The sequence below is a fragment of the Chrysemys picta genome, chromosome 7 (assembly GCF_011386835.1).
Source record: "Chrysemys picta bellii isolate R12L10 chromosome 7, ASM1138683v2, whole genome shotgun sequence".
In the NCBI taxonomy this organism is placed as follows: Eukaryota; Metazoa; Chordata; order Testudines; family Emydidae; genus Chrysemys; species Chrysemys picta.
The window spans coordinates 79,377,436-79,402,057 of record NC_088797.1 but is presented as its reverse complement, the minus strand read 5'-3'; the positions used below and the strand labels follow the sequence as shown (position 1 = coordinate 79,402,057).

Below are 24,622 nucleotides of genomic sequence, written 5' to 3'. Positions count from 1 at the left end.
GTGTGCTTTCTGTCATGGTTATGAACTGCACTTTAGACCCCTTTTAGTCCTTCTTAGATGACGGGCATGGCTTCCTGTATCTTTCTGAGCAGAACCACATGGTCCAACCACTCTGGAACTGGGTCTTTAGGTGTCCGCTCCTATTTATCAACTATGTTAATGCAACAGGCCCAACTGCATTTGGCACTTGTAAGCTCTTTCACTGTGGGGAGCTGTGACCACCAATTTGATTAGAGTGGCTCAAAAAAAAAAAAGGGGGTCTTCAAAACAAAGCAGCATTTATTTATTCACTGAAAGTACAATGTAAAGCCTTATATGTCTTACTCGTACTCTAATCTTTCCTTGCCAGCTTCTGCAAGTTCTCTTCATCCCAGCTAACCTCAACCTCTGGCTAGGGAGAAACACTGTCCTGCTTAAAACATGCTCCCTCTGTCTGTCTGTATGTTCCCTGGTCAGCCTGGTCAATGTTTTGGTGGCACTTTCCTGGGCAGTCTCTGCCCACTCCTTTAAAGGCTAGGCCCTGGGCTCCTCTAATGTTTTAGTGTTGTCTTTGATTCTCTTTCCAGCCTTGGCAAAGGAGCTGTCTCACCAAGGTTGGGGCTGAAGAGTCATCTCTTCACAGTTATAAACCTGGCTTGTGTGTGTTTTAGGAAGTTCCTTATCTAGGCTATGATGTTGCCTTTCCTGCTTGGTTCCTCAAGCCCAACAGTTCTCAAACTGTGATTCTGGACCCAAAAGTGGGTCACACCCCCATTTTAATGGGGTCACCAAGGTTGGCGTTAGACTTGGTGGGGCCCGGGGCCAAAGCGTGAGCCCCATCACCCGGGACCAAAGCTGAAGACCAAAGGCTTCAGCCCTGTGTGGTGGGGCTCAGATTGCAGGCCCCCTGTCAGGGGCTGAATCCCTGGGCTTTGGTCCCCCCACCCAGGACAGTGGGGGCTGAGGCAGTCTCAGGCTTTGGTCCCCCCTCCTGGGGTCATGAGAACCCCCACTCTACCCATTCCTCTTCCCTCTTGATTTACACACACAGGCATGCACCATCTTCATAAACTGCAAGTGGAAGAGGGAGTACTTTCATACAGCAGGAAAATCTGCACTGTGTCAAACGAGTGGGATCTCTTATTCCTTTATTTTTGTTTTCATTAGTGTTTGCCAATAGGATTGAGGTAGGGGAGGTCTGGTTTTTGTATGTTGCAGATCACTGGCCACTTTTGGGTGTGTAAAGTGACTTTTTTCCCTGAGGTGTTAAACTATGTGTGTTGGAGAACTTTAGGTAATTATTTAGTGTGTACACATTTGCCATTTAGAGAACCCAAGTTTCAAATGTGAGTGCCTAAAGTATTTTCAAATTCTAGGCTGGGCAATCCATATGGCCACACACTCAGAATTATAGGGCAGATCTTCAGCAGGTGCAAACTGTCTTAGCTCCATTGAAGACAATTTACATCATCTGAGGGTCTGCCCTATGAATAAGGCTACATGTATGTCATGGAGGTCACGGATTCCGTGACTTTCTGCGACCTCTGTGACATTGGGGCCCCGCAGTAGCCCAGCTGCTGTGGCAGCGGGGGACCCCACACAGCTCCCAGCTGTCCCCCCAGCTTCCAGTCCTGCAGTGCGGCGTGGGATTCCCCGGTGCGCTCGAGCCCCTGTGGGCAGAGGGGATACCCCCCTCCCAGCCACTAGATAGGGTGAGGGGCTGCAGCTCCCTGCCACTGTATGCAGTGGGGCAGGGTGCTGGACCTCCCTCCCTCCCCATTTTGTCAGGGATGTTTTTAGTAAAAGTCAGGGACAGATCACAGCTTCTGTGAATTTTTATTCATTGCCCGTGACCTGTCCTGACTTTTACTAAGAATATCCATTACAAAATCATAGCCTTACCTATGAATATATAATATATAGCCATAGCAGTATCATGTTTTATCTTTAGCAAAGTGTATAACATCTTATCCAGGACATATCCAACTTGAAGAGGAATACATTGTAATCAGTATTGCCTCATCTTAAATCTTTATTTCTTTTTTCTCCCTGTACACCTACTTTTTGACTATTTCATGAATATGAAAATATAATTACAATACTTGTCATTCTGTTATAAAAATTAAACACTGTAATGATAGAGCAATATCATACATCTCCTCATAAGAAATGGAATTTATTATTAGGCAATTTGTCCAAAGATGGCACTCATGCTGTAGTCTACATCCTTGATGTAATTTCACTTTGAAGAGAGGCATAGGGCCAGATCCTCAGCTGGTGCAAAATCTGCGTAGGGTCATTGACTTCAATGGAGTTACATTGATTTATAACAGCTAAGGAGCTGGCCCATGGCTGAGGGTATGAATCTCATCTTTTTCAGTGAGTATGATATATTGAGAGAAGACAACTAGCAGCATTTACTATGGTTGCATCATTTTTTGTTTGGTTCTATATTCTGGGTAATCTTGTTCAAATATTAGATTTCCACATGACATTAGCTCTGTGGTATGAGCCACCAGGTATTGGGAGATACTAGGCAGGTCAGGTCATGAAATTCAAATATTGGATACTAGAGAGTGTGTGAACTTTGCCAGTGTGAAAAATGTATTTTTCCCTCTTGTGCATAGAGGTGATTGGAAAATTTTAATCAAAACAATTTTCAGTCAAAAAATGTTGAGTTGACCAATAATTTTTTTTTTGTAAACTTGTATCCACTTTGACAATTTTTGTTTAGACAAAAAAAAAAAAGCTTTCAAATTTTTGGATTTTTGTTGTTGTTTCAAAATGACTTCATTTTGAAAGGTTTCATATACAGTGATGGGGTGTTCACTCCACCCCTCACTGAAAGTATTAAGGTAGCTGGGAAAGGACTAACTAACCTAATAGGCTGCACTTGGGGAGAACTAAGCTGGCTAGGCTAGCCCTAATAGAAGATGGAGCCCAGCTGGAGAGGAACAGGCTGGTATAAAAGCTGGAAGCTGAGGCCAGAGGCTACAGTGTGAGGCCTGCAGCCATGCTTTACCGGTGGAAAGAGGGAAACTAGAAGCCTTGGAGTGCTGTCCATGAGCGAAGGGTCTACCAGGGGAGGGTGGAGAAAGCCTGATGTAGGTGAAGTAGTAGCAAGGCTTGGGATAGTACAGACCTTAGTTGTAGGGTCCCTGGGCTGGAATGTAGCCTGGGTTCCCCTACTAACTGTTGGGGGACAACACGCAGACTGGGCAGTGGAGCAGAAGACTGCCTGGGACAGTCATCTGATAGGAATTTGAAACCCTGGAAGGGGAGGACAATAGTGACTTGGCTGGAAGACCAAGACACGAAGGGAGAGCATACTGAATTGCACATAGAGGGTGAGCAAATGAGTGGCAGAAGGGAGCATTGGATCTGGAAAGAGCTAATCCTCAAAGCAGCCAAGAGGAGGCACCCTAGCAGTGGGGTCAAAATTAAAAAAAAATGTTTAATGGCCCCAAAGCCATTTTGGGGGCAGGGGAGGGATTTGGTTTCTCATTTCTTTTAATTTTGGCTTTTTAGACTGATTTGGGATTAAAATTTAATAGCATTTTTTAGTACAGAAAATCTGTGAATTTTTTTTTCCAGCTGTCTCAATTTATATATACTACTTGAACTTTCTCTATACAAGCTTGTTGTGAGCACACGACCTTATGGCTAGAAGGTTGAACTACTGTCTCTGGAGTGTTCCAGTGATACAGTGAATTACTGAAGTCTTCAGATTCTGAAGACACCCCACTGTGATGGTGAAGAAAAAAATGTGACTCAGTCCAATTTTAGGTGAACACATCTGCTGGGTAGAGGCAAACTCTGAAGTAGCACACAACTTTTCAGAATGGACCTGTCCTTGCCAAAGAGACCTGTAACAACTTTTGGAGCAGAAATGGAATACTAATCAAATTATTCTCTGTATCCCTTTTTGTGGACACTCAATATATGAGCAATGGTTGTTGCTTAAATCAGTCAAGTTAGCAGTGAGTCAGGCAGTAGAACAGTCTATTTTCTTATTAGCAGATAGTAAGAATATTTATGTTGATTTCTTTGTTTTTGGCAATTAATCCCCCAAGGATTATTGGGGTTTAAATTTCTGCAGTGCTTTACTTAATTGATAATTCTTATGGTTTACTGCAAAAACATATTGTAGTCCACTGACAGCCTATTTGTGCATCCAAATGGATAAGTATTCCTGAGTCCCATGGTTTGTAATAGATGTTGATGGTTAAGAATATATTAAGAGGAACTAGGGGCCATATGGGGTTATGCTGCTTAAATGTTGGCATGGAACACCCATTGATGTCATGGCTTTTTGTATTTCAAGGGATTTTTATTTAAGGAATTTATTAGGGGCAAGTGTCACGGTACATTTTTGAGATAAGTCTGACATTGGTCTTTTACCTTTTTTAATCTGCCCACGACACAGTCAGAATTGCACAACAATTTGAAAAGAAATAGTAGAAACCACTTTCTAATACTAAATTTAGCTGAACTCCAAAGGACCATATCAGTGATCTTATGATTCTGATCTTAGCTCAATTATTTATGCCACAGAAGCAGACAGTGATTTATCATCCTCTTCAGAGTTATATCAAGACTCGCTGGAGAGCGGGCTATGAACATACTATCCAAGTTAAATAATTCCCTGTTGCTTTCTTGAAGAGAGAAATACTATATGCCTTTTAAATGCTGCCTGATGTAACTGAAACAGTTTGCAGAAGTAGTTGCTGTAAAGCCCAGCAATGTTTTCTCATTTTTATGCTGTGCTCTTACTATGAAGCTAATTATTACGTTCATTCAATGTTACAGCAATTTAAAGTTTCTCACTGATTTTTCATCTCTGTTTTGTTGCTGATTCATCCATAGTGAAAAGGGTGAACCAGATCCAGCCTACATTTACATTTAAATTGTAGCCAGAGTCACTGTGAGATATACAACATAACACCTCTGCAGGTAGCCCAATTGATCCCTGACTTCACAATACAGTTTGTGCCCTTCTCTCCCTGCTCCCAAAAGGCATTAAAAATTTGCTTTCATAGGAACAATTATAACCCTGATTAAAGTACACTTCCTCTGAAGTGCCATCTCTTTAGTCAGACTGAGAAGGGATGCCTTTAATCACCATTTTTTTAGGGGCCTTAATATAGGGGTCCATGTTTTTTAGTGTAGCCTCTGATTTTTTTGTGGTATTTTTGTTTGGATGTCCAACTTTAGAGATCAAAAGCTTGATTTTATTTTTTCCAGAGATGCTGAGCATCCCCAGTAACCACTGCCTTGACTTAGAATTGTGCATATTTATTAGCTCTTAAAAGAAGAACTCAGTTGTCTAAAACTAAATACCCAGAAGCAGAGGTGCCCAAAATTAGAGGCCACTTTTGAATTGTGCCAGAGCCTCTAGCAGCAAAAATCATATATGGTTATAAATCTGGAAATGCGAGTAGGGTGCATAGAACACTATATCCATTAAACTGCTAGGAACAACATTATAATGTTGGATCATGAACTCTATAATGTAGTAGGATTCTTGTCTTAAATAGAAAGTCTGCATGTGTCACCTGCTGACCTCCTATAATTCCTCTTCTCCCGGAAGTACTGTTTGTGCTGAAATGTCATTGGATGCTCTGTTTTATGGTGACAGCTAGAAGAAGTTCTTGAGTAACAATATTAATAGCTAGTCAACTTTATAGGTGGCCAGTGTAGTTTGACCTATAGTGAGAGAGCATATCCAAATTACGCATTTTAGTTTTTTGCAGTTATTTTAAAAATTGATGCAACATGACATGCATATCAAGTTTCATAAGGTCATGTTCTCATTCAGTCCCCCTTCCAAAAACTGATTCACTGATTTTTCTTTTATGACTAAGGGCACTTTCTTTCATAGAGCATAATGCTACTTCTGAGGTTGCTACTACAGTAGCAGTTGTGGTAACAAGTAGGAATGACTCATATGGTTCACTGGGGGAAAAAAAAAATCAAATGTGCCAAAAAGTTAAAGTATCCTCTATCTTTTCTTTCAGTTTTATTAAGCCCAGACTTTCCTTGCTGCATGATGGCATAAAAAATTTACTTAGTTGAAAAAAATGGGAGGCATTAAAGAAAAATGTAGTTACAAATTTTGAAAAATTTCAACTGACTTTAATAAGGGACAAAGTGCAAGGGCCTTGAAGGAAGAAGTATCCACAACAATCATCTCACAGGGTTCTTTTCCCAATGGGGTTTGCCACTCCATCCATAAGTCTGGGTCATGGGGGCCATCTATAAGCGCGAGAGCCTCCCATTGATCCTGTGGAAGCCATGTGCCTGCACATCTGTTCTGGACCCCCCTTGCATCCTTAGCCAGTGTGGCTGCCCTTGCACCATGAGCTGGAGCTCCACATAAATAAATACGTTCCTAAACTATATTATTTTCCAGGGAATCTCTGCAGGATTGGCAAGTGAGTAATATATGTTTAGCAGCAGCCTTTCCCTTTCCTGCCACATGGATCTTGGACTTGGAGAGCATCTCCACAAGGTCCAGAGCAGTAGAGGGTGGCACCTGCATCACCTATTACATGGTGTGAGGAGGGGTACAAGCATGGGGGGGAAGGGAGTTGTGGACAGGTCAGGCAGAGTCAGTCTGTACCTGTGACTTCTTAAAGGCTTATAATTTTGGAACCTTCTGTCTTGATTGAATCAATGTTATTTTAGATTAGTTGCCTCCTGTCTGCTAGCTTCAAGTGATTTGTTACTTTCCTGGATTTAGAGTGTCCTGTGATTCTGTGTTCCTAAGCAAAATCATACCAGACAAAATTCAAAATTGAGAAAGACACTTCGCAGTTACAACCCCTGCTGAGAAACACTGAGGAGATGTCTGTAGCAGTTCCATTAAGCATTCCAATTCAACCCAAGAAGATGAAGCCCCTTTTTAGTAATTGTCTTGTCTTATGTAAATATAGGTTTCAAAATTCTGAGGAAATATAGATGGAGCACCCACTGGGAATTTTTTTTTTAAAGCCCTCAAAGTGTCAAAAAAGTCAATGGTTTGGATTTGTTATGAAAGTTAAGTTTGTTCCTTTTCTTTCTCCTTTGATTTCCCCCCTCCCTCCCCTAGCCAATCGCCCACACCAGCTCAAAAATGGTAATGTAATTTGTTCACCTATGACACTTCTACATAATCTTATTTGTAGTCATAGTAATTTCAATTTAAACATTAATAAGTCATTGTTTCATGCCCAGAAACATGGTATTTATTGTAATTAAAGATGCTAAATGTTCAGGTGTTCTGAAATGAGATGGAAGCCACTTGAGTACTGTGAGCATTTTGACACCTCATTTCACACTTGGCCATTTTATTTTAAAAAAGTAAATTCATTTGATTCAGACCCCCTAGTGAGACTGCTGTTCCTAGATCCCACTGTTTACTTAAATATTGAAGTTTGAGGATTTACTAAATGACCAGAGCAACCATAGGTAGTGTATACTACCCTACATCATTGCATGCAACTCCCATTGGCACCAAGGTCCTCATTATAGTGAAAGAGAGTTTACTTAAAAAATTTACAATATTTACCAGATATGCATTTTATCGGATAGTATAACATGTTTCTGCTTTAAAAATGGCAAAGGACAAAACGCACAAGCAATTCAGAATAGCACTAAAATTTACATGGACCAAGGAGCAACTTCTTTCCAGTCAGAAATTTAATTTTTCAAGTCAAACAGCCTTTTGAGTGATCTTGCACTTCTGAGCGGCTGTCAGCTATTTATAACATAGCAGCTGAAGAAACAAGACAGTACTTTGTTGTCAGTCCTGCAAGTTAGTAGTAGCAATACTGTGGAAGGAGGTAACTTAACTAACTTTCCCAGTTAAATACTTCTCTATAGCTCTTTTGCAGAAAGAAATAGTGTATGCCCTTTAAATACAGGTTGCTGTAATTAGAGCAATGCTCAAAACCAGTCACTCCAAAGCACAGCAGCTCTTTCTATGCTATGTTCTATTACTGGATGCATTTGCAGCTACAGCAATTTTAGGTTGTCAGTTTGTCTTGGTAGTTTATCATCTCTGTTCCATTTACTGATCTAAAAGGCTTAGTTTCCCTCCTCCCCATCATGAGTGTAATTCATCCCATGCAGATGGCCTTCACAAAGTCTTATGCCTCCCTAACCGTCATTTTAAATGTGATATGGGCTTAGGTGGATCTTAAATAATGTGCAGGGCCTTGAGCAGGCCTCCTATATGATGCTGATTTTCAGACTTACTCTGTAGTTGTTGTTTATACAAAACTGTCACTGATTTCAGTGGAATTCTTACTCATGGTGCACCCACAGAATGGTGCTCTTAAATAATGTGAGGTAATATTCTTTTAATGTTCAGTTATTTTCCCATAAACCTAGAACACCAGCCAAGACCATTCAGAGACCTTTAGGTCCATGGAGGGAATTACATTAAAAAACATTAGAGACAGGCTCCAACTCGTCTTCATGACATTTTCACAAGAGCTTAGTTGTTGCCATTTTTTTGCACCTTTGAAGCTCTACAAAATTGGCAAGGGAGATCTCAGATAAGGATTTGGTTTTGTGACTACTTGAAAGCCTCAAAAAAAAAAAAAAGAAAATAGATATAGGAGAGTTTATTAAATATTTACACATATATAAGGACACAAAGTCACCTTCACTTGTTCCTTCTCTTTTTTTTCTTTTTCCATCTTCACCCCTATCCATTCACCCATTTATCCACATAATTCAACTGTCACTGGGAGACAGCAGAAATGGGCATATGCCATAAGCAACCTTGCCTTTGGTAATTCACAAGGTGAAAAAGACCATCCGTTAATTGCAGGATGGAGGTGGGCAGAATAATAAGAATATAAGACTGGCCACAGTGGATCAGACCAATGGTCCATCTAGCTCAATATCCTGTCTTCCGACAAAAGAGAGTCCTGTGGCACCTTTAAGACTAACAGATGTATTGGAGCACAAGCTTTCGTGGGTGAATGCCCACTTCGTCGGATGCATCCGACGAAGTGGGCTTTCACCCACGAAAGCTTGTGCTCCAATACATCTGTTAGTCTTAAAGGTGCCACAGGACTCTGTTGCTTTTTACAGATCCAGACTAACACGGCTACCCCTCTGATACCTGTCTTCCGAAAGTGACCAATGCCAGATGCTTCAAAGAGAATGAATAGAACAGGGCAATTATCAAGTGATCATCTATCCCTTGTTGTCCAGTACCAGCACCTGGCAGTCAAAGGCATAGGGGCACACAAAGCATGGGGTTGCACCCCTGACCACGTTGGCTAATAATCATTGATGGACCAATCCTCCATGAATTTATCTAATTATTTTTTGAACCTAGTAGTGGTTTTGGCCTTCACAACAACAAGATGATGATAAGTAGCAGAGAGCATGTTGTTTCCATTCCAATCTGTAAATGGCTTAACAGTGTAAATTATGGCCTATATTTTTGAATATAATTTCCCAATAAGTTCATCTGGGTGAAACATGATAGAATCAGACAAATCAGTTTCTTGGATATGACAGTGTGGTTCTTGGTAGCACCACTTTCCCGTAATATGTAGTTTGGAGAAGGAAATCAGAGAAAAAAGTATTCTGCTGCTGTTCAAGGAGAGTTTAGAGGTTTGAATATTTTGATGACCAGTGTACATATAGAGTGTTGGTTTTTTTATTTAGTGTAACTGAAATATGGAAAAAATGTATACAGACTAAAGGCTGAATGGAAATTCAGGGGACTAAAGCTTAAAATGGAAACACTCTCTTTCATGAATTATTCCTTGCCAATGATTACTCAGTGCTGGATGGAATTCTTACTAGTCTATTCCTATCTATCTCAGTTTAAGTCCTTCTATACTGTATTTCCTTTCCCCAGTCAGCTAGACAGTGAGAGGCACTCAATAGTTTCTCCCCAGTTCCTAGTTTCTCTTGTTGCAGTTGTAAACACAAAGGTATCAAATTTCATTAAAAGTGGCTCATGATCCAATGAATACAATGTAAAGTGATAGGCAGGTGGGTTCTCTTTGGAAACCTGTTTTCAGTTCTGGTAAAAGTAGGACTGGTTTGTCTGAAGGGAAACTTGTCAGCATGAATCTGGCCCTGAATATTTTCAGGATACTTCAGTGGTATAGTTGTGGAAAGAAGGCACACAAAGATCTTGATGTCACAGACTGAGATTATTGTTGTCATGCATGTTAATATATTTAGCAAATGTTCATGCAAATCTCTGAATTTCCATAAAGGAATAGAAAAATACATTCCTTGGCTGGAGAGTTGTTTGACCTTTTAGAGCCAATGAAGAGAGAATGCAATTTCCTTTGGCTTCCCCTTTTACAAATAAAGCACTGGTTCTTTCAGCTTTTCTATTTTTACACTTTGAAGCAGTCATTACTTAAGTGTAAGAGGTCATCTAACCAAAATCTAGCTGGGCTTTGCAAAATAAACAATGACGTGGAGTTACTGTATAAACATAGGGAGTCATTTACTTTAGTGCTTAAAAGGCAGACTTAAAAAGCAGTTGAGATACAGTAACCTAAGGGATGGTAACATTTTAGACAGACTTTTATTACATGTTTATTGTTACAGATCCATGAAGTGCAGCTCAAAGTACCTTGCACATCAACAACAAAAACATCTTTAGCAAAAGAGCAATTACGATGAGCTGGGAAAGTTTTTATTATATATATATATATGGCAAGCTTGGCAACATTTTTTTTACAAGCTGAATAATTTGGGGTTTATAGGATCTTCAGACCTTCTGACATGTTCAAAGGATTTTTTCCCACTCTGCACCCATCAACTTTTAAAAATGTTTTTAAATACTCGGAACGTAGACAGAAAATGGAATTAAACTATCACAAAAAGTATTTTAAGGTAACATTTAAGTACATACTTAAAATGATAAAGTTCAGATTTATGGATGAAATGCCACATTTAAAAGAGTTCCCTAGTCTTAGACCACTCAGTTACCCACTGTCTACTGACAACTTCAATACCTAGGCACACTGTGGTTGACTAAGGGTTAGGTTTTAGTCTTCGCTTTTAATTTCCTTGCTTTGTGTGTGAGGAAATTGACTTTTTTGGGGGGTACTTCTATTTTTATTTTGGGCTTTTAAGGCCCAAATTCTGCAACTTGTTCCATGCAAGTGAATCCCTGATTGATATCAGTGGTCCTCTATGTGAGCCCAGGGGTTCATCCTAGCAGATCAACTTACAAGATCAGGGCCTAAAGTAGAAATTGGGGCACTATAGATTTTAATCGTTATCTCCTCCAGTATCTGTTTAACACCTATGACAGACTGGAACTTTCTACATTCTACTCACCAGAGCCAAGGGCGGCTCTATGTATTTTGCCGCCCCAAGCACGGCAGTCAGGCGGCTTTCGGTGGTGCGCCTGCGGGAGGTCTGCTGGTAAAGTGGATTCGGCAGCATGCCTGCAGGAGGTCCGCCTGTCCTGTGGCTTCGGCATACCCGCCACCAAATTGCCGCCGAAGCCGCAGGACCGGTGGACCTCCCACAGGCATGCCGCCGAAGGCTCCCTGACTGCCACCCCACAGCGACCGGCAGGCCACCCCCTGTGGCTTGCCACCCCAGGCACGCACTTGGTGCGCTGGTGCCTGGAGCCGTCCCTTACCAGAGCCAAAATACTGCCGACTCCGCTACTGAATATAGAATAATTAAAGTATCATTTTATTAAAATAATTCCCAGTGCTGCATCACCACCCTGTGGCCATACTGAAAAGTACATGCATAGACAACTGCTATTTCTGCCTGCCTAGTCTGTCTTTTTTTTTTTTAAAAATATCATTTTATACCCCTTTCTTTTAAAATAGAAAAGATCTTACAGGTTTAGAATAAAATCTCTATTTCCTGGCATGGCTGGATAGTTTCTTATGTACCAAAATGAGATGCAGACCAGTGGATTAACCTAATCACATTTTGTAGTGAATTATAACATAAGTTTTTGGGTTTTTTTGCTATAATTTTCTATAATTTATGCTGAATGATCACTGATTTACTATAGCTGCCTTAGCCTCACTTGTGATCTTGGCATCTCTGATATTCCTGTAAAAATATTGAGCTAACCTTTTTCATTTACCAGGAGAAACAAGCAAGCTATTCCTTTTCCTTCCTATTTGTGTTCTTCTTTTCATGACTGCAACGGGTCTGGGAAGAAGCCCTTTAAGACAGTGGCACTCAACATTTAATAGCCAAAGAGCCATTTCATCATTGAAAGACATGCTTAACTATCTGCATTTGTTAGATCTACTAACACAGACAAGGGGTTTCTCTTATAACTGCAGGCCTGATCTTTGAGGTCATTGGGACTACTAAGAGTAGTATGTGTCACCACCTCCATCTGGTTGTAAGTGCTTGGAGGGGCAGGCCCACTGTTAGATATGACCTACAATTGTTCTGTTTCATTTTTTTCCCCATTCTTGTTTCACATATGATGCATTTTGTCACCACTGGGTTATGTGATGGACTCCTGCTTTTTAGAATATAAAGGACACTTACAAAAGGTTCTTATTGCTGGTTTTTAAGTAGTCACTCATATGTTACTCAGCCACTTATACCAAAAAGAGAGCAAACCCCTACCAGCAGCGTTCTTTGGCAGCCCCTGATTCTTTAATGGTGGAGATTTACATCATAAGTAGCACAACATATGCTATTAACTAAATAGTGAATGCCCTTGGAGCAGGTCGCACACTGCTCCTGGCTTCTACTCCCCTGTTCAGACTTCATAGGTTACATATCCACACTGTATGGCTTATTTCAGTCACCACCTCCTCTTACGTTTCCTTGAAGCAATGTTATTTACAGTGACTCTTGTACCATCAGCCCCTCTCCCTATGGCTGGAGAGGAGATCTCCCTTCCTTGTTATCTCTAAGTCTAGGCTTAGTCAACCCTGTTTCTCTTCCCAGCACTTCCTTCTTTTATCTTATCAGGCTTCAGCTGGTGGACTAATTCTTTAGCTCCCCCAGCTTTCCACCTGATTAGATAATTTCATTCCATTCCCCACTCTAATAGGTACCAGGGGGATCAGAGTGCTGGCTCAGGTGCTAGCTCCCAGCCTTCTGTTACAGCCCTGAATACATGATCACTCCTTTATTTTTCACACCCTAGTTTAGATGGGCATTTTTTGTACTTACAGTATTGCCACCTATTGAAAATGAGCAAGTGCTCTTACACTGGTGAGTGAGCTGGTGACTGTTTGGGGCATGCAACTGAAAGATGCAATCTTGCAGGGTACTGAACACCTTTGGTGGGGTGCTGAGGTTCCTTTGCGCCCATTGATGTCAATGACATGGTGCACCTTTTTAAAATCTAGCCCCTCACTGTTTCAAGGGAGTTGAAATGTGTTTTCCTTTCATTTTAAATGGGCCTATTTGTATTTGATATTCAAACACAGCAGGTTGCTCTTGAAAATGAGTTCTCAAAGAATAATGGCAATTAAAAAACCAAAGAGACTGAACAGTTAGTTTTCCAGGCTAATAAATGATGACTCATAGCTCCTTTTTTCTTGTTTGTGCTACCTCAGATGAAGAGCCCATGAAAAATGAACAGAAAATCCATTTTGTGTTCAGCCATTGCTTGTCAACTTGCTTTAAAAGGTATTTGCTTAGGGCTAATGTTATCTACTGGGTCCGAGGAGGATTACGTCAGTTATAATTCTTACACTGTTCTTTTTTAAATTGGACTGAGGTGTGTTTTTTTTTTTTTTTTTGGCTGAACGCCTGACATCCCAAATCTATAGATAGATTTTACAGAACTCAATTTTTTAATATAATTTTGATGGATAATATCAATAGATAATATCAATATTTTTCAGCATTTTTTTTTCTATTTTATCTATTTAAACATTCAGTTACAGGAAGTCGTGCGTGGATCAGACAATAATTGACACATTGAGAGGCAAAAAGCTAAAGCTTTATAGTTGGTTAAACACAAATTGTCAACATTACATGTCAAAATATACTAAGCAAACAAAGCATTTTTCTTGTTTTATCCATCTGTAAGTTTAGATTATCTATGGAAATATTTTTTCATCCATTTGTGTGTATGCTGAAATCAATATTTATTGACATTTACCTGATAAGCCTATCTGTAGAGCAAGAGAAAAGCTGTTTCTAACTGACTATGGTTTTAAGAAAGCTTTTTCTATCTTGGAAGTAGAAAGAGATTGGGAGACGTTCTTCCAGTGATTCTAGCCCTGGACAAACATTGAGTAGATACATATCTTTCAATTCACAGACCTCCTCCAAGAACAATTCTGTCTTCCTTGATTTCCTGATAGGGAAATACATGGTGACAATAGATAATATACAATTATTTATTTCATTAATTGGCTGAGAAATTATTTCAAATATATTTAAACTAAATGACCATAGGTGTTAGGGAATATGCTTTTTTATCTTCTGAGATTTTAATAGAGAGCATGATTCAGGCTCCTAAGGAATCCTGTGGGGAAAAAAATGATACAACTTCTGCCTCAATAAATGGCTTAACAACTCAGGTACAGGAGCAATGAAGATCTGTTTCCACCTTACAATCAAGTTATCTACAACATGATAATAAGCAGAGCTGATCAAATAATGAAGAAACAATGTTCAAACCCTGAAGGCTGTTTGGTTTGATTTTGTTTGGGTTGCTTTTTATTTCCTATATATATAAATGGGTTTCTGTTCATACAGCTAGAGTTATTGCTCTTCTTGCAGACATCCAGATTTGCGTGTGAGCCAGAATGTTAATCAGAGCTTGAATAATCCACTAACCAATGGCAAGAGCTACCACTTTCCACAGGATCTAGGTTTTCATTTAAAAAAAAAAAGTCTCTGGGCTCCTGGTAATGAGGAAAATCTTGCAAACATGAGATGAGTGGAACCAATGTTCGAGATCTTCCTAATGTGCTGGTTGGGAAATGTTTTTTCCCCTATGTCAAATTTATGAAAATTAAGAAAAAATGTTTGAGACAAAAACTTTTTTTTCATATCAAACAAGAACCCCCCCCAAAAACAAACTGGTTCTGGCTTTCAGTTTTGGATGAAAGTTTCAGATTTTAATGGCCTAAAAACCAAAGGGTGTTTTTTTGTGGAAGGGGGAGGGTTTGGGGATTTTTTATGAGAATCTGACAAACTTAGTCAAAAACAGACATTTCCTGCAGAAATTTCCATTTTGGTAACAAAGCCATTTATTGGGTGTGTTAAGGAAAGTGGGATGAGAGAGGGCCTAGTCACCCCTTCTAGGAGTGGGTGCCCCGGTGCATGGCTATCTCAAGCCCTGGAACACAAAATTGTGGGGTGGCATGTCACTGCCCGGAGCCTGCCATATATGTAAGGAGATTCATCCTTACCCTACCCCAGTAGAAAGCTGTGTTGGGGTAGCAGGAGAGGCTCATATGGCAGGACTTTCTGCTGAAGTGGTGGGGGGACAATACCTCACCGAGCCTTGTCTTAGGTGGGATAATGTCAGGATAAGACCACCATATTTACGAGCCCCCAGCTTGGGTAGCAGATAGGGGGCCCACTTAGACTACACTGTCGGCCAACAGAGCACATTGTATTAGCAGGATAAAAATGCCTTCCTTTCTCTTTCCTTGGGTCTGCCTGTCACAAGGTAACTGGTCTCCGTCCGTAGACCAGTCTCCCCACCCTGTGCAGAGCAAGTGGGCCCAGATGAGCCAATTAAAGAGAGCAGGGCTACACCTGGGGCTATAAAGGCCTGTCAGAGGGCAGTAAGTGGAGGAGTGATTGGGGTAGACTATATTTGGGGAGAGGAATTACAGGTGTGGGTGGGGGTTACTCCTGGTGATCAGAAGGGGAACAGAGCTGGCTGAGAGCAGATCTGGTTGAATGAGAGCTGGCTATGAGAAGGGATTTGGCTGGGACTGAGAAACTACCAGAAACAGAGCCAGGGCCGGCTCTAGGATTTTTGCCTCCCCAAGCAAAAAAAATTTTGGCCGTTCCCCCTTTTTTTCATGCCCCCAGCCCCGCCCCAACTCCACCCCTTCCAAACACCTTCCCCAAATCCCCAGCCCTGCCTCCTCCCCTGGGCATGCCGCATTTCCCCCCCTACACTGCTTCCTGCGGGCCTCCCGCCCTAGCTCACCTCCACTCCGTCTGCTTCCTTGGGCGTGCCACTGCTCCGCTTCTCCCCCCTCCCTCTCAGGTGAGGGAGGGCGGAGAAGCAGAGCAGCGGTGCGTTCGGGGGGGCAGGCGGAGCAGAGGTGAGCAAGGGTGGGGGGAGTAGAGGAACCACTCCCTGCTCCAGCTCACCTCTGCTCCACCACCGCCTTCCCCGAGCACCCACCGCTCGGCTTCTCCTCCCTCCCTCCCTCTCTCCCAGCCAGCCTTGCTGCACGAAATAGTGGTTTCGCACACGGCAAGCCTGGGAGGGAGGGGGGAGAAGCGGAGCAGCGGCGCGTTCAGGGGAACAGGCAGAGTGGAGGTGAGCTAGGGTGAGGGGGGTGCAGGAAGTAATGGGGGGGTAGAGGAACCACTCCCTGCTCCAGCTCACCTCCGCCACCTCCCCCGAGTGCCCCGCCACTCGGCTTCTCATCCCTCCTAGCCTTGCTGTGTGAAACAGCTGTTTCGCAGGCAGCAAGCCTGAGAGGGAGGGGGCAGAAGCGGAGCAGTGGCGGCACGCTCAGGGGAGCAGGCGGAGGCATAGCAGAGGCGAGCTGGGGCAGCGGGGGCACTTTTTCCCCATGCCCCAGAGTCGGTGCCAGAATGCCGCCCCTAGAAATGTGCCGCCCCAAGCACCTGCTTGTTTTGTTGGTGCCTGGAGCCAGCCCTGAACAGAGCCCTCTGGGAGGGGAGGCTATGAAACCTTTTGATAAAAGGTAAGCTAAGGAACTGTCTTGGCTGTATGTGCTTAGGTTTGGATAAAGAAACCTATTTAAAGAAGACTGGGCATGGCAGTGAGTGCTTGTTAGGCTGGGGAGAAGCCCTGCTGTGTCCCATATGGTTGAGTATTTGAATGTCAGTGGCCCCTGATATGAGGGGAGATTGAGATGGATCTTTAGTGCCCTGTGAAAAGAAGGAAAACAGAGGTAGAGTACTGTAGAGCAGCCTCTGGCCAGGAGGAGTGCTTGGGTAGTGGCTACTATATTATACACCCCTGTCCTTTTCTCTCCCTGCCTAGCAAAGGGATCTTCATATTTTTATTACCTGTCATACCTAAAAGCCTGCAAAAACTTCACAAAAGCAAGGAATGAAAGCACTTCACTAAACTTAACTCTGCATGTGTTTTGCCCTTGCTTACTCCATAAATTCAGAACATGCTCTTCACCATTGTTTGCAGGTGGCAAGGACGATTGGTCAATGAGATTGTTTTGTTTACATCTCTCCATGTTGAAAAGGAAACTGAATATCAAATGATCAGTCTGAGTTTTCAGGAAGCTATGACATTGTGTGGGTGTTAGGTACCATGGAAACATCTCTTGATAGTGTGCACTTGAGTGAGCTTTTGCCATATGACTCTGTAGCAGCAAGTGTTTACCTTGAGGAATCCATGTTTACAAGTACTCAGTTTCTACCTTCAGTAGAAATCTCTGTGACATTCTAGACTAAAGTTAGAAATAGCAAATTAACTATCTTCACTCTCCATGCTAACATTCTGAATGGCTGTGGTTAAGTTTGCATGACTGAACAGAAGCAATGTGGCCATGTCTTCTGAGTGGAACATCTGAAAATGCAGCACACACCAACGCAGGTCTAACATGGGAACAAGTGCCTCCCTTTTGGTTTGTGTAAGTGGATTTTCATTGGCTTATTTATTCTATTCTGTGTCCTAGCTGCATTCACAAAAGCTGCTGAGAAAGATGCAGGTTTTTTCCCCCCACTATAATATGCAGCAGCATGGGAGGGAGAGATTGTTAGACCAGGACACCCTTAAAAGTGTGGGGTTTTAATACAATTGTTAATCTCATTGACTTTAAAGTCAATACAGTGTAAATGGAGCACAAAATTATAGTTCTTTTTACATGTTAGTATTTGCTTCTTTAAGTAGATCAATCATATACTTTAGCATTGAGCTAGTGTCAAACTTTCTAATATACTGGTAAGAAACACCTTTTGTGCATATGTGCCATGGCAACAGAATTGAACAAATAAGTCCTAACTTTTAGCATTGTTAGGAAGCGAATTTGTGAAGTGACAGAATGGCATTTCTACTATAGATCTTTATGGATTTTTTTTTTTTTAAAACGTGACAATAAAATAGTTGAAAAGATACTAGTTTTAAAGTGTTTTGGGATGATACTAGGAAAACTTAAAAAGATTCCTTTTCAAACAATGAAATATACATACTACTTAAATTGTTCTTAAATTATACTACTTAAATAGGATTTATAGCCTTTATTTTTATTCTATTTTTATTTTGAAATGTCTCCTACCTAACCTACTGGTGATCATAGTTTGAAGTATGGAAATGTAGCTTATTGCTCAACTGGCTAATTTTTGCCATCTCATCCATATTCGGCAAGATCTAGGATGGTGATATCACAGGACTACCGGCCAATGGTAGTTCCCTCTTGTCAAAAACGCTGTTGTTGATTAATCCCGCTTCTCAGAAGTGCTGGTGCATCAATAAAAGGCTATGCCAGGTGAAACAGATAGTGGTTTTGCCCCCCACTATTACAAACATGCTATACTTTCTCCTAAATCTTATTCTTCCTTGTTGCTCTATTAATGTGGTGTTACAGTTGCAGCCATCAGTTTTTGCTGATCTCTCTTATTTTAAGCCATGCAATAAAATCATGAGCAGGTATAATCTACATGCTGAAGATGCATGTTTTCCTTAGTTCACAAAACTTATGGCTGTTTAACCAGGATTGAAATTTTGTATGGAAGTTCTCAGCAGCTGAGGTTAGATTTGCTTCAGGAGGGATACAATGATTGAGTTTCCTGACCTCAAGGGTTGGAAGCTGCAGTAATGTCCCTTTCTTGAAAACGTGGCATTAAATGACCTTCCATGCAGAAGGCATTCCCAGGGGGACCTAAGCTCTTATGACAATACTTAGGAGTTTTCTCCTGTGTGGTAGCTTGAATGGGGCTGCAGATTTTCATTAGGCCTTGGAATGATGCAGATGTTTTAAAGCCTGGGATTTATTTGGGATGGCCAAGCCTAGTATGTTGCATTACTTTAATTTGAGTACTGACTGTGTGGAGGCTTGTGACAGACAGCTCAAGTTGGCTATTGCTTCCCCTTACTACTAGGATAGGCTGCCTTTGGGAGTTACCTTGTCTGAAGTTTAACTGTTATAATGAAATTGCAGTCACCTGGTCAAAATTCCAGTTGCTTTCTTTATTGCACCTCCCTTTTTGTTGCAACATAAACTTGCTCCATGGGACTCCTTTTGTAAGAGTTATATTAGCTGGCTGATCTCTAGTGGTTGTAAACTTCTTGCAATAAATTTTGTCTACAATGGTCTTTGCAACAACAAATGAATCACCAGTTTAGTCCAAGATCTGACTCTATCACAATAGTGTGCGAGCTGTATACATGTATTACTTAGTCCTGCCATGAATGCAGGGGACTGGACTTAGATGACCTCTTGAGGTCCCTTCCAGTCCTACAATTCTATGATTTCAATATACAGCACTTCCTAACATCACTAAAAATCGATGTCCGATGAATGTGATATTGGAATTGTTATGCTTTCATCTATTTTATACAAACAGTGTGATCCTTGTCAGCTGCCCCCCCGAGCCGCTAGGGGGCAGTGGGGAGCTACGGCGTCACTGGCCAGTGGCAGGGAGAGTCTGGAGCGCACCCCTCAGGCAGGGGAGCACCGGCAAAGGTCTGTGGCGGTGTCTGGATTTTGGCCTCGAGGCGGGTCGGCTGGGTAGTCCACCGCTGGCAGCTCCAGCTCTCCCTCAGGCTCGGGTTCCTCGGGGAATTCAGCTGCTGGCAGTCCTGGTAACCCAAGTCCTTCCTGCAGGTGAGGTTTTCCCCAGTCCAGGGCCTCCCCTGGTGTGGCAGCAGGGTCTGAAGGGAGCAGTCAGCGTCTGCCTCCCTCCCTGGTGCTGCCCTGACTGAGCTAAGGGCCCCGCCCTTTGTACTTCCTGTCCCACCCCTCCCCTTCTGGGGGGTGGAGTGAGCTTGGCCTGGCCCCGCCCACTCAGGCTGAGAGAGCGGCCCTTTACCCTCAAGTTCGGAGGGAAGGCACCCTGGCTCCCTACACCATGCCAGAGGTCAAATCATTCAGTCTTGGAAACTACCTGCTTTAATTTATTCTCATTTGAGAACTTTTGAGGTATGCAAAAATAATAGCAAATTAAGCAAAAGTGGTACAAAAATAATGTCTAGCAGTTCTGGCACTCATGTTCTTTCATGAAATTTGTGGCATACACCGGGATCTTCAATGAATAAGAAAGCTTGCAAATGATAGATTTGGGTTGGTAGAAAAATAAAATGCTCATTGTCAATTTCATTTTTAACTTTTCCAGTTAATTTAATAAATGCTATTTGTATGTGCCCAAAGGAGAAACTATTTCTGACCTGGAGTCAGGAGAACACTGCTAGTGGGTTTTTTTTTTTTAACTATGCATTCACTGTCCTCTAGACAATGGTGTTCGTATTCATGGTATGAAGAAGATAATGAGCAGTCAAAACATCCATCTTGTTTCCTACTGAACAGTGTAACGTGTTAACAGTAAAGAGAAAAATCTTACCTAGTGACACATTTTTTTTAATAGCACCCGTATGAAATACACATCATTTTTCCTGAAAAAGGATTGCAAGACTCAACGAGCTGTTGATAGACACAGTTTAACTGCAATGTTATTTTCACTGGTTGTTGAATAAGTCTGAGGTTCACATGGTTGTGTGCACTTATCAGAACACAAAGCTACTCCTTTTTTTTTTTTTTTTTTTTTAAGGATTTGAGGGCAATCCTGCTTGTTTTACTAACGTGAGCTGATCTCATTATCAACAAGTAGTCTTCAGTAGGATAACTGGTGAGGAAGCATGGTCCAATGGTTAGGGCTTGGGAGACCTAGGATCAAATACCTGGTCCACCACAAACTTCCTATGTGTTGCTGGGTGAGTTATTTGGCCTCTCTACACCCAGTTTCCCATAAGTAAAATGGACCTGATAGTACTTCCCTATTTTAAAGGGGTTCTGTGAGGATAAATATACACACAATTGTGAGGATCTCAGATACTATAGCAATGGGAACCATATTAGGGCCTAAAATAGGTTCTAACTTGCTCAGTTCACAGGTAAGATTTGACTGTTTGTAACCAATATCGGTTTTATCGAAGAAAGGTGATATGGTGGAGTAGACAGACCCTACACCAGATAGGAAAGGGTTAAAGTGTATTCCCTGGGCTTAGTTAGCCCTACCTCACTAGGCCTGTGCTGAGTTCCCAGCTGTAGATAGCTCTTTGAGAAGGGAAGCAGACAAGCTGCTGCTGTGTGAGTTAAGGAGCTTGGCTGTGGTTTGTAGCTTGCCTTGGGAGGAGGTAGGCTTGTCCTGGATGACTGATTAGAGAAGAGCCATAGAACTGGTTGTTAAATGGGAAAACAGGCTGATTGTAGCTGGGATCCTGCCTGTGAGAAAGGGGGCTGAAGGCTGAGCCTGGCAGGACTGAGAATTCTCTTGTTTGGTATGTTTATTGGATTTGGACTAAGTGACTCTGCTACCCCAGAGGGGGTTGAATGCTTTAGAGCCAGAGTCGGCAACCTTTGGCAGGCGGCTCGCCAGGGTAAGCCCCCTGGCGGGCTGGGCTGGTTTGTTTACCTGCCGTGTCCACAGGTTCGGCCGATCGCGGCTCCCACTGGCTGCGGTTCGCCGCTCCAGGCCAATGGGGGAAGCGGGAAGGGTGGCCAGCACGTCCCTCAGCCTGCGCCACTTCCCACAGCCCCCATTGGCCTGGAGCAGCAAACCGCAGCCAGTGGGAGCCGCAATCAGCTAAACCTGTGGACGCGGCAGATAAACAAACCGGCATGCCAGGGGGCTTACCCTTGCGAGCTGCATGCCAAAGGTTGCCGACCCCTGCTTTAGAGTGGCTTGACTGGAGGGCCAAGTCACCTCTATATGGAAGGAGTAGGCTGAAGAACTTATGTGGAAACTGAGGCGGAGCTGCCACATTGCCATGTCCAGCCCTGAGGCGGTACACAGTGATAAGCAGCTTGTATTATCACAGAGGATTTATTTATTTGTTTATTTGCAGCAGTCACTGTCTTCAGTTAAAATTAAGCCAGGCACAAATAAAGTGGCACCAGATTTCCAGCTCACCAAGAGGAGAAACAACTTTGGTGTTCCCCTTGAGACTCTTGCACAAGAGGCAACACAATGCCAAGTTCCTTTTGTTGTGACGCAGATGGTGGAATACCTAGAAATGTTTGGTAAGTTGATAACTTGTTCTGCTTTCTAGAAACTTTTTGTTTGTACTTTTAGTCAAAATAAAGAGCTGTCACTAATTTGCTTTGGGTAAGCAGGACTACAAAGGAGAATAGTAGCTAATGGGAGAACATGTATATTTCCACTACTTTTGTTTAAAAAAAAAAAAAAAAAAAAAAAAAAAAAAAGTTTTAACAAATTTTGATTAGGTTGGTTTAGAATGAAAAAATGTGATCTGCTGACTTGAACTCCCTGGATATCAACCAAACCAGTAGTTGAAAACTCCTTGTGGCATTAAAGGGTAATAATGAAGGAATATTATTTTAAAAAAACAAAAAACCTGGAAATACTGAATTAAACAACTCTTTTGGGGTGTGTGAGATTGAACAATTAGGCAAACTTATTTGATTCCAAGATGCATTTGTCAGGTCTCTGTAGACACTATCAGAAAACTGTTTTTCCTCCTTGTGTAATTTATAATAACCGGTAATTATTGTTTTTTAATAGGCCTGGATCACGTAGGTTTATTTCGAATCAGTGGCTCAGTGAACAAAATCAAAGCATTGAAGCGGAAGTATGATCAAGGTGAAAAAGTGGACCTCATTAATGATGGTGACATAGATTCTGTTGCAAGCCTCTTTAAACTTTTCCTCAAGGAGCTTCCAGTGGCTGTTTTCCCAGACAACTTACATGCTAACCTTCTTAAAACCTTTGAAGGTAAAACAAAGGCTAAATTCATTCGAAATGTCAATGGCATTTCAGCTGGGATGACTTTTTTGTCCAGAAATGGCCGACTAATGTACACACAGCAGAATTTAAACACTGTAATCAACAAATGTGTGAGTGTTTGCATAACTTCACACTTTAAAGGGTGGGTATTTTGTGGATCCCCCTGTGCAGTGTGTCCAATTGACTTACAATAGAACCTCCGTTATGAACACCTTGGGAATACAGGTTGGTTGAAACTCTGAACAAAACAATACAGTGTTTTTTTCCCCAAAGTTTACAACTGAACATTGACTTAATACAGCTCTGAAACTTTACTATGCAGAAGAAAAATGCTACTTTTAACAATCTTAATTTAAATGAAACTAGCATAGAAACAGTTTCCTTACCTTGTCAAATCTTCTTTAAACTTTCTCTTTATTTGTATAGCAGTTTGTTTAACATAGTACTATGCAGTATTTGCTTCCTCCCTTCCCTCCGCCCCCTCTGCTGCTGCCTGATTGCGTACTTGTGGTTCCAAATGAGGTGTGTGGTTGACCAGTCAGTTCATAACTCTGAGGTTCTACTGTATATTGCAAGTGTGTTCAATTTACAACTATCCAAGACACAACAGTTATTGCCTTAGCTATTGCATAGTATTGAGCTATCACAGTTAAAATATTTAGGGGATTCAATCATTCTCATCCCACCCCTCCTATTAAAGTGAGTTGTATTTGTGAACCCATATTTGCCATTAAAATGTTCCTCTTTGCTGCAGGGAAAGTGAAAAGGTCAATGTCCCTGGACATGGAATTTTAAACCTCTCTTCTGTAACTACAGTACTATATTTATAGTGCAAAAATGCCCTGAAACTGTAAATGTTACCAATTAGTAGGGAAACGAAGACTAATGTGGTGCTGAAAGGTTATAATTTCCCAGTCTTCTCTTAGCATGAATCACACAGCATGTGGCAAATCTCCAGCAAGAGTCACAGCTGACAATCCTCCCACAGCTTTTTCCATAAAGTCTTGGTTATCATATAGCCAGTTGGTCATGTCTTATACTCTCTGCTAGAAATAACAAGAAACACTATATTTTTCTTGCCGGGAGAGGAGGAATGTCACTGACACAAGATAGAATCCAAAGACCGAGAGTGCTCCATAGGAAATTCCAGTAACAAGGGAAACGTTCGTAGTTTAAAGCTAATATGTGAAATAATTAGAGGATTAGTCTAAAAATCACTGGCTTTTGGCATATATGCGCTTTTTTCCCCTTAGTGTCTCTTTTTGGGGGGTGGGGGAGGGGGAGAGGAGATCTTTTTACAATAAAGTAAATGGTGTAGTAAAACTTGCTGGATACTTAGAATACCCATCTGTTAGTAACTGAATTAAGTTTTAATTCTTCACAGATAATAAGAACCACATGGCTGAGTGTACGCGATGTCTGAAAAGCTTATTAAGCAGCTTTCCTAAGGCCCACTACAGCCTTTTCCAGTTCCTCTCTACCTTTCTGTTGAAGGTGGCATCACACAGTGAAATGAACCACATGACCCTGGAAAACCTCGCCATTGTATTTGGGCCCACCCTTTTCCAGTAAG

General features: G+C 41.8%; 1 protein-coding gene across 10 annotated transcripts in view; it reads left to right on the top strand.

The window, feature by feature from the left end:
- Window positions 1-17,367: 17,367 nt before the first annotated feature.
- Window positions 17,368-24,622, top strand: part of FAM13C (family with sequence similarity 13 member C) — a 261,546-nt gene continuing 254,291 nt past the window's right edge. For 2 of the 10 annotated variants that reach the window (XM_008163202.4, XM_042854732.2), the window contains exons 1-4: window positions 17,386-17,720; window positions 22,151-22,325; window positions 22,828-23,037; window positions 24,434-24,617. In XM_008163202.4, the coding sequence (XP_008161424.2) occupies window positions 17,691-17,720; window positions 22,151-22,325; window positions 22,828-23,037; window positions 24,434-24,617 (599 nt within the window). In that variant the 5' untranslated portion in view covers window positions 17,386-17,690. Of the gene's footprint in view, window positions 17,721-22,150; window positions 22,326-22,827; window positions 23,038-24,433; window positions 24,618-24,622 lie in introns of all 10 variants that reach the window. The other 8 variants (XM_042854734.2, XM_065551857.1, XM_042854735.2 and 5 more) reach the window with 8 other exon arrangements.